Source organism: Telmatherina bonti (assembly GCF_933228915.1).
Source record: "Telmatherina bonti genome assembly, chromosome: 5".
NCBI lineage: Eukaryota > Metazoa > Chordata > Actinopteri > Atheriniformes > Telmatherinidae > Telmatherina > Telmatherina bonti.
In genome coordinates, this window is record NC_136623.1 from 34,004,805 (window position 1) to 34,020,516 (window position 15,712).

General features: G+C 39.4%; 1 protein-coding gene across 14 annotated transcripts in view; it reads left to right on the top strand.

Moving 5' to 3' along the window:
* Nucleotides 1-2,666: 2,666 nt before the first annotated feature.
* ubr5 (ubiquitin protein ligase E3 component n-recognin 5) overlaps nt 2,667-15,712 on the top strand; it is a 34,295-nt gene continuing 21,249 nt past the window's right edge. For 12 of the 14 annotated variants that reach the window (XM_079240666.1, XM_079240672.1, XM_079240674.1 and 9 more), the window contains exons 1-16: nt 2,667-2,872; nt 6,614-6,658; nt 6,767-6,848; nt 7,389-7,465; nt 9,446-9,565; nt 10,059-10,338; nt 10,465-10,624; nt 10,741-10,890; nt 11,630-11,841; nt 11,993-12,109; nt 12,252-12,362; nt 12,502-12,656; nt 12,906-13,023; nt 13,139-13,323; nt 13,451-13,560; nt 14,080-14,192. In XM_079240666.1, the coding sequence (XP_079096792.1) occupies nt 2,811-2,872; nt 6,614-6,658; nt 6,767-6,848; nt 7,389-7,465; nt 9,446-9,565; nt 10,059-10,338; nt 10,465-10,624; nt 10,741-10,890; nt 11,630-11,841; nt 11,993-12,109; nt 12,252-12,362; nt 12,502-12,656; nt 12,906-13,023; nt 13,139-13,323; nt 13,451-13,560; nt 14,080-14,192 (2,097 nt within the window). In that variant the 5' untranslated portion in view covers nt 2,667-2,810. The remainder of the gene's footprint in view (nt 2,873-6,613; nt 6,659-6,766; nt 6,849-7,388; nt 7,466-9,445; nt 9,566-10,058; nt 10,339-10,464; nt 10,625-10,740; nt 10,891-11,629; nt 11,842-11,992; nt 12,110-12,251; nt 12,363-12,501; nt 12,657-12,905; nt 13,024-13,138; nt 13,324-13,450; nt 13,561-14,079; nt 14,193-15,712) is intronic. The other 2 variants (XM_079240673.1, XM_079240667.1) reach the window with 2 other exon arrangements.

Genomic DNA, 15,712 nt, shown 5'->3' on the forward strand with positions numbered 1-15,712 from the left:
CAAATAGATCTTCATGAAAAACAAACAAACAAACAAAAAAACAAAAAAAACAATTAAGAAAGTCCAGGACTTTTGAGCTGCTGTTGAGCCTAGTCATGGGAAACCAGAGACTGATCCATCAGCTATCCTGCTGGGAGATGGCTGCTCTTCCACCTAAACAACAGGCACCTAAATGTCAGAAGCTAAGTGTATTACTGTATGTGTAGATATTACTCACTACATCCCTCAGCTCCTCTGTTGGCTGTTTCTCACTTGGTATTCCTTAAGATAACTTTCCAGCACACATTTCTAGCTCTCCTACCTCTCACTTCCTTCTAACTGCTGATAAAAAAAATCATCTAATCTTCACAGACCCTGAATGATGTCCTGGATGTTACACAAAGTTTTAACTGGAGGTCTCCCAGTCACATGAAAGTCTAGCTTTTTTGTGATGCATGATTTCTGCCCTTTCTCCAGTGCTGCTGATCATTTAGGATGTTTAGTATTGCTGCTTCCCTAAGATTTTCATGGAATAATATCACCATCTCACTATAAATAAGGTTGTTTTTTTAAAAAGTTTTTTTTAAAGTATAGCAATTGGAGCAATTCAAAACAATTGTTGTGACTTTGAATATTTCATCATTTACCCGGTACATATAGTGATATCCTAACATGATTCAGAGGATCTGGTAACATTTCATCCTGCAGTGGGATACACATGAAAATCCGTATAGGATCCTGATGATCTTTGGACTCTCTTCTGTCATGCAAATTATTGCATGGGCCTTGAAATATTTGTCTGCCCTAGTTGGGCGATGAAAAAGCCATGGATGAACATGAGCCACAAAAATTGGTCTTCTCTGGGTTAAAGTTCATTTAAATTGTACTGAAGCAAAGTAGAGAACTGCTGTGGAGTTATACAAATAAAAATTCAGAATTCTTTTGGGAAAATTATTAATGCCATGGTCTCTGTACTAAAGAAAACTGATCATCTGAATTGTTATCTGTTCCATTTCAAAAGTCTACATCTCTGGTGGTATGGTGGTAAGGTATAAGTTTCAATGGAAAAGGTAACTTCAAGATCAATCATCAGGATTAGAATATTCTATTAATCAAGACACTTTCACCTTTTCAAAAGCACCATCAGTGTTGAAAGGTATGTACAAGCTTTATTACAATGTATTTACTCATCCAGACCATACCTTTTACAAGGAACAGCTTTCATATTTCAGCTATATTCCACACACATTACATTAACTTGGCTCTAGAATAGAGTCTGGGAGCTTACATAGAGCTGACACCTTTTACCAAATGAAAACATTTTGAGCATCATGAAAAACAAATAAAGAAACATAAAAAAAAAGAAGAAATTCCAGGACTTTTGCGCTGCTGTTGAGCAGCTTTAATCATGCATCAAACAAAAATGAGACAATATTTGATCTCCAAGCCTTCCTTTCTACATGCACTGCAACCATTAAATTCAAAGGAGCTAATCTCTAATGAAACTATGAAATGTCTCATCGTAATTACTTGATATCTTTTCTATTCGGGATACTTATGTAAACTATTGCTTTAAGAGATTTGCTAAATATTGCATTCTCTTTGCAGGAATACTATAATATAAAGTTTATTAGAAGTGAGATGGTGTGATGTAACAGTTACTTTCTTGGGCATTGGGAGCCAAAAGAAGCCAGAAAACAACAATTCAACATTGTCTTTGGCCTCACTGGGGTCCTCTTCACTGAGGGCTGTCCCTGCTCTGACTGCATTAGTGTTGTTGTGGGGACTGTCCCTGTCTGGGTGGTCGGGGTCCAGCGCTGCAGCCTTACAGTTGTGGCATGGGTCCTGTCTGCCTGGACCCGGCTGGCCCATGGTGATCACGGCCGGATTATCCAATGGGCATTATGGGCACAGGATCAGGGGCCCACGTCCACTTGGGGCCCACATAGGGCATACACCAGCAGTTTGGACATGAAACAAAATGTACATAAAAGCCAGATAGTTTCACCACAGTATCTAGTGTGTTGCTATTGGTACCATTGGCTGAGAGATGTTAAAAATGTAATTTCACAGTGTATCATTCACAATTCTCACAATGTTGCGGTGGGGAAGGGAAGACTCCGGGCCCAGGGGCCTCTACACTTTTAATCCGGTCCTGATGGTGATGGCCTGGGTGGTCGTGGGTTGGGGTAGCCCTTTGTGTAGATGCACCCTGAGAATATTTTTTCCTTATATGGTACACATGTACCTGGCCATTCGTCTTCTTGGGTCATGGGTGAGGGTGGTTCTGGGTGGGTGTAAGGGGATTATCGATGTGCATGTGTGCGTTGTATCTATTTTGATGTAAATTGTTTTATTATGTTCAGCACTTTGTATTGTTTTTAAGCACGAAAAAGACTATACAAATAAAGTTTGATTTGCTTTATAATGTACAACATTTGACCCATTTAAAAAATACCACAGCCATTAGTAAATGCATACAACCCATGGCACAGTCAACATACTGGGTTGAAACATCTTTATAAACGTAAAAGTGTAGCATTTCTATGAGCCTTATCTTTCTTCTTGATGCCAGACCTTTCCAATCCAACACATTTCCTGTTTGTGCGCGAGGTCCAACCAAGCGAACGAGCGCTTGCATGTGCACTAATCAACACACAAGAAGCTTGCTAGAGTTAAGATGGCGGCATGTGGGTGAGGAGGATGGGACTCAAACTCTAGGGTTTTTTTCGCCATTAAACGATTCCTATGAAACCACTTACATACAACAATCGAAGGAATAACTGTTTCCATATCTTTCACGCATCTCTGTGTGATTTTGGAGTGACCCCATGACATCTATACACTTCGTTGTCCACCCGTTGCCCGGGACCGAGGATCAGCTCAATGACAGGTATTTTGCTGCGGCCCTTGGAAACGAACTATTCACATCGTTATTTAGGGACTGTTTGTGCTGCATTGAAGTCGGGGTTTTATTTGTTAACGACGGTGACAATGTCATGCGTTTTTATTTGTGTTTAAATTATTTAAATGTCCGTTGCAATGCTGAGACAAGGCCCGGCATTTTAAACAGTCCTTGTTAGCTGGCTGCTACCTAAACAGTCGGTGGCATGCTACATGCTAACTAGCTTCATGCTAACCCGTTAACTAGCTATGGTATGCTAATGCTAGCTATGGTAGGCTAATGCTGGCTATAGTAGGTTAACGCTAATGCTAGCAGGATGTTTCCTTTGGTTCTCTGGATTGGCTCACAGTCAAAGTTGAGATAGACAATGCGGGTTGGGGGATGGGGCTAAGATTGGACAAATATAGGTCGTGTAACAAAAAAAAACCGCTTTAAATGCCCATGCTATCCGATATAAATTGCACATACTCCTATTCGACGTGTGTCTTTGTATGTTTAATAAAGGTCTTGTAGATTATTATGATCAATGAAGTAGTAAATGTCAGCTAACTGAAAGCTAGCTAGGTAGCATTAGCTAGCAGGGCAATTCACAACTACGCGCATGACAAAGCCAAATATTTGTACTTGAGGGTGTTTGTGTCAGGGGATTTTGCCACTAAAGTTCAGTGGAATGACAACTTCTTTTAAGCATTAGAATTATTACCTAATGTGGTTTTCGTTAACACTGCGCAATTAGATCCATATCTAAAAGATGCGGTGAAGCAGAGTGCATTAGCATTAATCTTGTTATCGACTTTCATACGGGGTGGGGGGCAAACCAGTGCTTAGAAAGTGTGTATGATATGTGTTGTATTATTGAGTGATCACATGATAATATAACACATCCACTCAAATACAGCTTCCTCTTATATACACTTTTAATTAAGCAACATTGTCGTTGGTACTGAATAAATACTACATCCTTAATGATATTGTTTAATATACTATATATATATATATATATAAAATTAGGGCTGTGACACACTTTTGTCCCAACTCGATTATGATTTTTTTAGGGTGCCAATTCGATTTAAACTGCGATTCTCACAATTCTCCAATATTACTTATTTTTGTCGTTAAAAAACCAAAATAAATATGTAAAACTTTTTTTTTTTTTGCTCATCATTTTTCTCGATTTCAAATAGGAAAAAACAACACAGTAACCAGATCATGATTCTGCTGCTATAACGCCCAAGAAGACAAGTAAAAAGATCAATAAAAACAATAAAAAATGATTAAAAATTTTTTTAATGGATTATTTTTATTTGTTTGAAAAAAAAAAATCTTTTTTTTTATTTTTTTTTTTTACATAAAATCAATTTTTAAATTGTGAAGCAAATTTTCAAATGAGGCAAGTTTTGAACCAGATTTGCTATTCGATTTTCTCACCCCTAAAATTATATACATACACACATATATATATTTGTGTTATTTAGGGAAATAGATCCAAAACTAATTGTGTGCGACCTGTATTTTGGCTGAACATGTGATTTATGGTGATTTTATTTAGAACACCCATTGAGATTGAGCTGATTAATTGGCTGTTCTAGTTGCAGACAGAAAGGTTGGTAAGTCATTGTGTTTTATTTATTTTTAAATTTCTGGATTAAGAAATGGAAAGCAGCCCAGAGCATTTGAAAGCTTTTTCTGTGTACTGCCTTAATTGTGGCAGGCCAGCTTTGTCTGTCTCACAGGGAACCTAGTTTACTGGTTAGGATGAATTGTGTTAAAAACACCACTGGACCATTAGTTCCTTAAAGAGGTCATGGCGTTTCCATCATCAGTAATATAAACCATTGTGTTTTACATTATCTGTATACTGCGTAGAGTCCCATTCCTGTGTCAGATACCAAGGAACTTGCAGTTGTTGTCTTAAATAAGAATGGTTTGGTCTGGTTTGGCTCAGAAATGCATGGCTTGCAGGTTGGTATTCCTCAACCACATGCCAGTGGTATTATGTTTGACCCGTCAGAGTTTTTAAAACACATTGAACATGTTTTTCCTGTGTTCTATTAAAGCTGCTTGAAATGGCTCATCAAAGCTAGTGCCTGATAGAGTAGTGCTATTTTTCAAAGAGGCGGTTTACAGAATGGCTTACCTGGATGCTTTGATGGTAATTTCCTCTTACTTTCCTGGAGTGTTTGGTCTGGTTCATGGGGTTTTAAATGTGTTGTGAGGACAGGTTCAGCTATTCCTGTTTTTTTTCCTGCCGGGGAAAAAATGATAAATGCACTGAAGTGTGTGTGTGTTTACATGTAATTTGCTTGTGGTAAAATCTGAATGGCTTTGCAACATACAGCTGAGAGAGGAGTTTTGATTGCTTGCTCACCTATAACACAGTTTATCAAGAAGATGAGTGATGATTACATTACAGTTCTGCTCAGGTTGTGTACTTAGCTGGATCTGATGGGGATATTTGTCATATTTTAAATATTTGCCATGTTTTTGTTTAGTTTTGGTTTGGTTTGGAAAGTTTATTTTGATATATGTTCAAGAAAAGAAAAGAAAACATACAAAAAAACAAAAGTTAAAAAAAAAGATACAACAAAACCAGACATACTCAAAAAGGAGTGGGCAGAAGTAAAAGAAAAAACCTTATTAAACCCCACCCCTTAGCCATCAGTGTTTACTGCGTATTCATTTACACATACATACATGTGCATGTATGTGTTTATGAATAATATTTACACATTTTTCACTGTTCTTTACATCTGTACATAAAGAAAGGGACAAATAAACAAACAACAAAAATATATACAGCATTGTCAGTGACCCTTGCTAAATATTAACTCTGTTCTGCAGCCATGTACCTGGCAAATATTATGTTTTTATACAGTTTTTTAAATAGTATTATATTTGGACATTGCTTCAACCCTTGTTCTAACCCATTCCATAACTTTACCCCTCTTACCGAAACACAGAATCCCCCCCAATGTTGTTCTCACCTTGTATGTTTCTAAGTTAAATTTTCCTCTGAGAATATAAACCTCTTCATTTTCCCAGAACAGTGTTTGAATGCTAAATGGTAATAAGTTATTCTTTGCTTTGTACAATATTTGTGCTGTTTGAAATTCAAGAATATCCATAATTAAGTTGAAAGAATTGTGAGTAGTGTATCCATGGATTTGGAAATAAGATGCAAATTGTGTTGTTCAGCATTTTTAATCACATCACAGCTCAGTAACCATGGAAAATGACAGCCAAGTGTGGTGTTCTTTGTAAGTAGTTGAGGGCTTTTTTTTTTTTTTTTGACAAGACACTTGGCAAACATTTTGCTGGGGGTGCATCCCAGGGTTTTTAATCAGGCCGTAATTCTAGCTTTCTTGGTCCTCACTCCTTTTACAAGTCAGTAAGATTCACTCTGTTCACATGACAAAAGAAATCAGTTTCTTTGCATTAAGAAGCAAGTCACTTCTGTGCACATTAAAAAAAAGACTATTTAGAGGCATGCATGACGAATCTGAATAAATTTTTTTGTCACATGTTGAGCATAAAAAAAAGCTCAAGTCCTTACAAACATTTGGTTATTTTGTGTGCAAGAAACAAATGCAAATCAAGAGCGAACAGCACAGGCATTTCAACCACATAGTTGGACTTGCTGCATCAATAACTTAAATAAAAACAAACTATTGTCTATTCTAGGCCAGTCGCATTGGTTAAGGCAAAAATATTTCTTTTTCCTCTTTTCAGGCTCCGTGAAGTCTCAGAGAAACTCAACAAATACAGCTATAACAGGTGAGATAGTGTCAAAATTTTAGTGTTTCTGATGTGCTAAATTAGGTTGTTGTACCCTGTTTATTTTTACATTTTACATATGCTTTTGTCCCCCCTCCCCTACTGCAGTCATCCACATCTTAGTCTGCTTGAGCAGGCTGTCCTAAAACAGTGTGTTGTTGGTCCAAACCATGCGGGATTTCTCCTCGAGGTAATGTTTTAAAACACATAATCATTTGTAAAAAATACAAATTAAAAAAAATTTGAGCATTTTGTTTATATCTGTTGTGCCCCTGCTATTGGATAACATTGCTTTCAAGCACTCATAGATCCATTACAAATGTACACTATGTTCATTCTTTGTAAATGTCCTTTATGTTGTTCAAGATGTACCAACACATTTACAGTAATTAAGTGTAAATACTAAAGTATTTATGTATTATTTAAGCTTTGAACATCAGCATTTTACAATTATACAAGTGTCGAACATGATTGTTGTCTAACTGTGTAATAAGTTAAAATCACCAGTCTGTGGGACCTCTGTACTGGTTAAGTGAGTGTGAACCGTACAAGTTGTTAATTGCGTGAGAGAGAACATGACAAATGTATGAGGGAATTAAATTGTTTCTAAATTTGATATTTAACTTGATGCAAGTTAGTAAAAGTTACTACTTTGATCAACTTGATATTCAACTGCGAAGCTTCCTCTTTAAGTGTGAATCATTAAAAATCATGCATGCGTTTCTTCAAGGATGGCCGCGTGTGCCGAATCAGCTTTGCTGTTCAGCCTGACCGCCTGGAGCTCAGCAAACCGGATGGCAGCGACGGGTGAGAGACTATGATGGGAGCTATCCCGGAAACTGTTTTAGCTTTGGCAGACAATTGGAAAACAGATTGCTAGTGGAGATGTCTAATTCTGAATATATTGAACATGCTCAAGCTTACTGATGTTTCGTTGGCTCTGCTTGAAATTCAGTGTGGCATTTGAGCCCTTTTTGCAGTGTATGACACGTTTGAAAGTGGTTTCACTTGTAGAATACATCGATGGCTATTTGCCACCATGACTTTGATTTAGTGAGTAAAAAAATATGCATTTAAATAATACAGCTGTGTTGCACTGTCTTTGAACTGTTGGAGTCTTTTATTGTTTTGCTTGATGAGATTATTTAATATAATTATGCCATGGAGGGACATATTTGGTTTTTTTTTTAAATATAGACATAAATTCTCTGACACCAAATAACCTGTAATCAAAAAGGCTCTTGGATTGTTATATTTAAAAAAAACCAAAACAAAACAGTTGCCTTTATTTGCAACTCTGTACTGGATCACATTACCTTTTTTCTTTCTACAAAAGCACCTTTCACTGGCTGCTTTGTTTAATTTTGGCAGGGAACATGTATTTTTGGTGAAGGTCTTTGATACTTGTTGACGTCCTGCCAGCTGAACATTGAACAATGTAGTTCCTACAAAATATTCATATGAATCAGACTGTAAAAGGCTTGTTAGCTCCAAATTTCTCTGCAGTGGATATGCTTTGTTTCCTGCTACAGGCTGAGGTGGTTTCAAATTATTACAGCCCTTCAGTCAGCAATATTGTGGTTTTCTGGGAAAAAGAGAATTACTAGTCATCACTGGCAGGGTTTTCAGCTTTCTGAACAAAGTCCAATATTCCTGTCTGACTCTGAGAAGTAACTGGTTTACGTTGTGGGTTTTGATGCACATTTAGAAGATTTGAATGGAAACAGTAAAAAAAAGTTACAATCAAGACTTGATTCCTGTTAGGAGGAATGGAAATAACTTTACAAATCATGACTGATCTGGTAAGCATTAAAATGACATGACTCACCAGCTCTTTCTGCTCTGAGCAGCCAGGAAACTCATGTTACACACCAGTGCCTTCTTGGATATGATTTAATATAATAGATATTCCTGAGGTGGAGTTCTCAATTTTACCTTTGTTTATGATGAATTGGGCATCCTTTTACCTTTTTACCCTCCCTTTGTCCTGGAACTTTAGCTACAGGTATGAACAACTTCTTCTATTGTGTTGTTACCACTATCAGTGTATTGCCACCTTCTGGCCACACTGTACGAGGTAGTTCATTGAAATTTATCCAGCCTTTGTCTGATTCACATTTCATTTTCGTGGTGCTTCAGAAGTTTGCTTTACTAATGAATGGAAACCTGTCCGGGTTCTTCTTCTTTGCTGGTTTAAAATGGCTCTTTCTGAACCAGATTCTGTTTTCCATTGCTCTTTGTTTCAAGATGTATGTTTCTTTCTCTTAAGTACAAAGTGGATTTTCTTCCTTTTATTAAATTCAGTGTTGTGTCTGCAAAATGAAACATTTCCAATTTGTCATAATATGATTTCCTTGCAACAGCAAAACACAATTTAAACTACTTTTCTGCTTAAACCACATTAGTGAAAATGATTGCAGCAAACTGCCTTTGGCTAAAATCCAGAATAGGAGCAAGCAATTGCAGCCCCAAAAACCCAAGAACTTTTTAAAAAGGAAAGTCTTGAGGAGGAACGAGTTGCAGCCAATTCTGATTCCCAAGGGTGTTGCCATGCTAGTCTCCATATAGCCTTCCTGTTTAACTAGTAATAAAGGAAATTTGTTCCTGAACCAAGGAGGATACTAACAAATACCTGGGTAAATTTAGTTTCATAACCCAGGAATTATCAATATCTTTTTAAGAATACACATATATATTTATATATATATATATATATATATACATTTTTATTTCAGTCCTTTGGGACTATTGTAGGTTTGTGACTCATCTCCCATCTTTTGTTTCCAGTTCAAAGTTGAGCAGTGGTTCAGGGACAGGAAGGAGCTCCAGGCCAGGCAGGACCAGTGATCCGCCCTGGTTCCTGTCTGGTTCTGACACACTGGGCAGACTGGCAGGCAACACCCTTGGGTAAGTTCTGGCAGGGCTGACAGAGACTAATGTTCTTGTGAAAGCTTAGTTTAAATGCCCAAAAGTGGGTTCTCTGCAGGGTTCAGTGGTATACATGCCCCCCCTCTTGCATCAGAAAGCCTTTTTTTTTAGCAGCGATATGACTGTCTTTTTGTTTATAAAATACTTTTAAAAACATTGACGCTGTGACTCTCCGTATTTTTTGTTGTTGTGCACAACTAACAGAACTGCTCAACATCTAATCCGCCTTCTAAATATATGTAATAATTTTACAACTGTACCTGATTATTGCGCTGTAATACTATTTTATCAGATTAAGAGAAGGTCAAGAAGTAAATTTTCATCCTGTAAGTGCTGCTGATGTAAAACCGTTTTAGTTTGGAGCCCCCCACCCTCTCCCTGCCGTCACAAAGGCTGAATCCCACTGTGTGTTTTAGTCTGCTGGTGTCTTTGGCCGTTGTGTCTGACCACAGCTTCACGTTGTATGTAACAGGAGTCGCTGGAGCTCTGGGGTAAATGGAGGCAGTGGAGGAGGTGGAAGTGGAGCAGGAGCGGGAGGTGGTGGAGCAGGAGGCGGTAGCAGCGGAGGAGGAGGGAGCAGTGGAGGAGGAGGAGGGGGAGGCACGTCAGGCAGGTCATCAACAGCGGCTCGCGATTCCCGTCGCCAGACCAGGGTGATCCGGACAGGAAGGGATCGTGGGTCTGGACTTTTGGGTAGCCAGCCTCAGCCGGTCATACCAGCTTCTGTCATCCCTGAAGAACTCATTACACAGGTGCCCTAATCACCGCCTTTGTACCCCTAGTTCTTTATAGACCTTTTACCCAGACGTGAAGGAATATTTCAAATGAATATCTCTGAGATGTAATCTCTGCTTTTATGTCCTCGTTCTGCCCGCCAGGCCCAGGTCGTCCTTCAGGGGAAATCGAGGAGTGTTATCATCAGGGAGCTCCAGAGGACTAACCTAGACGTCAACCTGGCCGTCAACAATCTGCTGAGCCGAGATGATGAAGATGGAGACGATGGAGACGACACAGCCAGCGAGTCCTACCTCCCTGGAGGCAAGTTCATTTAAAAAGAAAAAATGTGTAAAATAACCACGTTTTAATCATATTCATTATAATGAATATAAATGTTGTTATAATTAATCTTAAAACTAATCTCTTCGCCCCTGCAGAGGATTTAATGTCCCTGTTGGATGCAGACATTCACTCAGCCCATCCCAGTGTCATTATTGACGCTGATGCCATGTTCTCTGAGGACATCAGCTACTTCGGCTACCCCTCCTTTAGACGCTCTTCATTGTCTCGGCTTGGATCCTCCAGAGGTCAGTTAAAAGCTCACCTCTTACTCATAAGGGGGGGGGGGGGGGGCGCATGGTGTTGGAGGCTTTGGTGGCAGTGCTGGTGATGGTTTCGGTTGTGGGGATGGTTTAAAAGAAAATAAGAAAAAAAAAATTAAAACACACTTAAAGAACTGCTGGAGATATGACTGGTACACCTAACATACGCTTAATTCTTCCCCCCATTTATTTATTGATTGATTCAGTTTTATTCTTTTCTTTTGGAGGAAATACAGCTGTGGGTGTAATGCCTACTGCTTAAAACTGAGGTGTAGAAAACAGAATAAAATGTTTTAATTAGATTTTTAAAAATAATTTCTTCATTTGTTCAGCTGAATTTATCAAATGTGTGGTGTTGTGTGCTGCATGTTTTGTAGTACATACTGTGAGCTCTCTGAGAAAGGCCCGCCAGGCCCACCTGTTTGCACAGGTTCCCTGAAAACCAGTCAAATTTGCAAATCTACCTAAGCTACTCTGAGCCCATATGCATGCTTTCTTTACCTCTATCCACTTCTTCTACCTGGCATTTTAACATATGAGCGTGCAAAGTGACTCACACACAGGACATCTTAGACTCCCACCCGATCTTCAGTATTGCAACTGATTGATTTGCATTATAGTGATTCTGAAGAATCTTTCTATCCATTATTAAAACTATGTTGACGGGTCTTTCCCAGAGAGTGGCTTACTTCTATCCCACTGGTGTGACCTTATTGCATACCAGTTCTCCTTCTTCCCCTAGAGCGTGACTCAGAGCTGTTACGTGAACGTGAGTCTGTGTTGCGGTTACGTGAGCGCCGGTGGCTTGATGGAGCCTCGTTTGACACGGAGCGAGGTTCCACCAGCCGCGAGGGTGAGCCCAGCCTCGATAAGAAGAGCCTCCCAGTGCAGAGCCCAGTTTCTTTAGGAGAGGAGCTCCAGTGGTGGCCCGACAAGGTAAGCCGACTAACATCAAGAACTCGCAAAGTTCCCAAAGACGACATAGAAAGTGGAGATTAAATATTTTGCTACATGATTTTTATACAATTCATTAACTTTTTTTTTTGTTTACTTTAATTTACTGATAACGTCTTTGATCCCTCGTTAGGATGGCGTGAAGTTTGTGAGCATTGGAGCCATGTTCTCAGAGCTCGTAGCTGTAAGCTCCAAAGGAGAGCTTTATCAGTGGAAGTGGAGTGAACCTGAACCCTACAGGAATGCACAGGTGGAAAATTGAAATGCTTTGGAACTGTAAAATATAGCATCTACACGACCACAAATGCCATGTATTTGTTGTACTGAAGCTATTAAGTTTATGACATGTAAGGAACGTCTGACTTCATACTTTGCTGTCTTTTGTGCATCAGAATCCTTCCATTCATCACCCTCGTGTGTCCTTCCTGGGCCTGACCAGTGAGAAGATCACGTTACTGTCTGCCAATAGCATCAGAGCCACGGTAGCCACGGAGACCAATAAGGTAGGTTGCTTGTGTTTGCATAAGGACATTACCAAGTTCATTTGTGCAGCCTTGAGTTGTTTATTAGCTCTATTTTGATGTTATTGCACATCTTATTTAATGAATTGTTCGTGAACCAATGCTCTTATGTGTTGTGCAGGTGGCCACCTGGGTGGATGATACACTGAGTACAGTGGCCTCTAAACTGGAGCACAGTGCTCAGGCTTTCCCTGAACTGCAGGGGGAACGCATGGTGTCACTGCACTGCTGTGCACTCTACACTTGTGCACAGCTGGAGAATAGCCTCTACTGGTGGTGAGAATACAATAGATTTCTTTGCACATTTCATCATACTGAAACGTGTATGACTTCTGTTTCCCTGCCATCAAGTACACATTATAAACATTTATAAAATGTGACCTTCCATTATGGATTGAAGTAGCTCTGCTGTGTGAATCTCCCCAAATATTTAATGTAAAAGATGATTACTGGTCATTGTTATGATGTCAAAATGAAACGTGGCGTGAATGTGAGTAGTTGTTGACCGTGTGCATCTTTCTGCAGGGGTGTTGTGCCTTTTAGTCAAAGGAAGAAGATGCTTGAGAAGGCAAGAGCCAAGAACAAAAAGCCAAAGTCCAGTGCTGGCATCTCCTCAATACCCAACATCACTGTGGGAACACAGGTCAGGAAAAATTGAGTTTTCATTGTTTCCAGTTCACACAAGCTCAGTGGAAGTCTTGTATTTCATGTGAAATAAATGTGTTTTACTGATAAATATATATGTGTTCATTGTTTAGGTGTGCTTGAGGAATAACCCCCTCTACCATGCCGGTGCAGTGGCCTTTTCTGTCAGTGCCGGAATTCCCAAAGTAGGTGTCCTGTTGGAGTCTGTTTGGAACATGAACGACAGCTGCAGGTTCCAGCTGCGCTCTCCAGAGAGCCTCAAGAACATGGAGAAGACCACTAAGACCCAGGAAATCAAGTCAGTTGAATTTTTATTTAGTCGTTTGCTTTCATTCATTTGTTCAGACTTTGTTGCTGAAGGTAGTTGCTGGTGCTCAGCTCATAAACCCAACAGTAAAAGCATATTTACCTTCATTTTTTTGTAGGATGGAAAGCAAGCCAGAGCTGGTGAAGACTGAGATGGGTCCTCCTCCCTCCCCAGCTTCTACCTGCAGCGACACCTCTTCCATTGCTAGCAGTGCCTCGCTGCCCTACAGTAAGTAACTTCTATCATGTTGATTCTCTCTCTTGACTGTTTGCTCTCAGCAGCTTTCAAGTCTTCGGTTTCCTATCTCCCGGGCACAGAACCATTTTCTTCCTCATTCTGTGCTCTCATTAGTCCTTTGACTTTGAAGCAGATGGTGCACAGGCTGTTATCAGCAACTTTTCTCTGCTGCTTTCCTGTGAAGGCCATGTGGCCAGCTCATGGTATATTCTGTGTATATATGCGTGCCTTTTACAGCTTCTTATCATGTAAACCATATGGCATGCTGTTAGTGTTGTAATTCATTCTTCTTATTCCACACTCTGGGTTTTGTCATTTGGTTAGCTGTATATTCTTACACCTCTAATAAGGGGTTTGAAACTCCCTGTTGGAACAGGAAGCAAGAGTTGAAACATGCCAGTGCATCACAGCTGTTTACACTTCTGTCATGTAATAAAAAAAAAGTCTGTTCCCTCCCCTCAATATGCTGTGGTAAAATGATTAAAAGTTCATCCTCTGCACTGCTTGCAGAGCGGAGGCGTTCTACCCCGGCTCCAAAAGAAGAAGAGAAGGTGAATGAAGAGCAGTGGCCTCTCAGGGAGGTGGTCTTTGTGGAGGATGTTAAGAATGTTCCTGTGGGAAAGGTGGGTGGATCCTAAAATATTATTTACCAGTCCCTAAGGATTTTCTTGTGGGTGTTGTTGCCTTAAGTACTTGAATTTATGAGAGACTCTTAAAAGTTGCAATGACGGTTTTGATGTTTGAGGACTTTTTTGGTTAAATGTAAAGAAAAATGACACAACCGTGTAGTTGTGTGCAGGTTCCTGTTTTGAATCTGGGCTGTGGCATTTATGGGGAGTTTGCATGTTCTCCTTGTGCACATGTGTTTATCTGCATGTACTGCAGCTTCTTCCCACAGTCCAAAACATACATGCACACATGCATGCCAGTTTGATTGACTGGGGCCCTGAGTGTACTCTGCCTCGTGCCTGATAGCAGCTGGGATGTGTTCAAGTTGCCCCCACCCCACCCTGAATTAGATTAAGCAGGTGTTTAACATGAATACAAGATAACACAAATATGTGAGTGAGCAAGTCAGTGTAGTTATTTTGCTGTATTACATCTCTATAAATAATGTGAATTATTATTAATTATTTAGTAGGTATTATTCATTATTGATATTAATATTGCAACTCTATATATTTCATGCAGTTTGGTTCAATCAGTGAATGGTCAAAATCTGAAATGGCCAGAAATTAAAACCCTGAAATTAAATATTTACCAGCTATAAACTGTTTTTCAGCAGATTCAGATGACTTACTCCGTGTGTTTACATGGGAGTTTTAATTCCTGTTTAATTCCAAATAAAAGTTAATTCCACTTTAAACTGATGAAAAAGGACCATGTAAACACTTAATTCCTGATGCTAATTTCTATTTAGAATTAAACTTCATTCCAATGTAAGTGGCTGCTTTATTGGCATTTTTAATTCCGATCTCTTTAATTCCTCTGTCATGTAAACCTTCATTCCGCTCTAAGTTAATTCCGGTCGTTCTGAGCATGCTCGTTACCTTGTCCTGTCCCGATGACGCACGTTGTTTTGCCTCCCATGTTCAGTGGTCTATCTTTCCTCTGCTTCTCAGTTGCTGCAGAAAGTGAAGCAGTATGCTGGTGTTGAGCTGCTACTTCACATTTATAATAAAAATAACAGTGAAACTGGAACTTATTATGTAGTTTTTACAAGTTACGACTGAAAAGACAAGAAGCAGGGAGCCAACTTTGTTTATTTCCGGTATACGTCATACGTCACGTGCGCCCTCTGTCCAATCAGAACCCTTCCCAACCCGCCACTCTAAAGAGGAATTATGTAAGGACGTGTTTCATATAAACCTTCATTTGGAATTATTATTTTCATATAAACTCGTAGGAGAATACGTTAATTCCGAATTATCAAATCAGAATTAAAAAAACACCATATAACAGTACCCACTGTGTACTTATTGCGTACCCCTGACCGGTTAGTTGGTAAAACTGCTATTCCAAAACTAAATCCAGTTTGAGAGAGCTCTATGTTCTTAATCTGGATCTGCAAGATGAGGTCTTTCAGATAGATATAGCAAAGCTGCCTGTTTTCAGAGTACCTATTAGTGTATCCAAGAGGCTG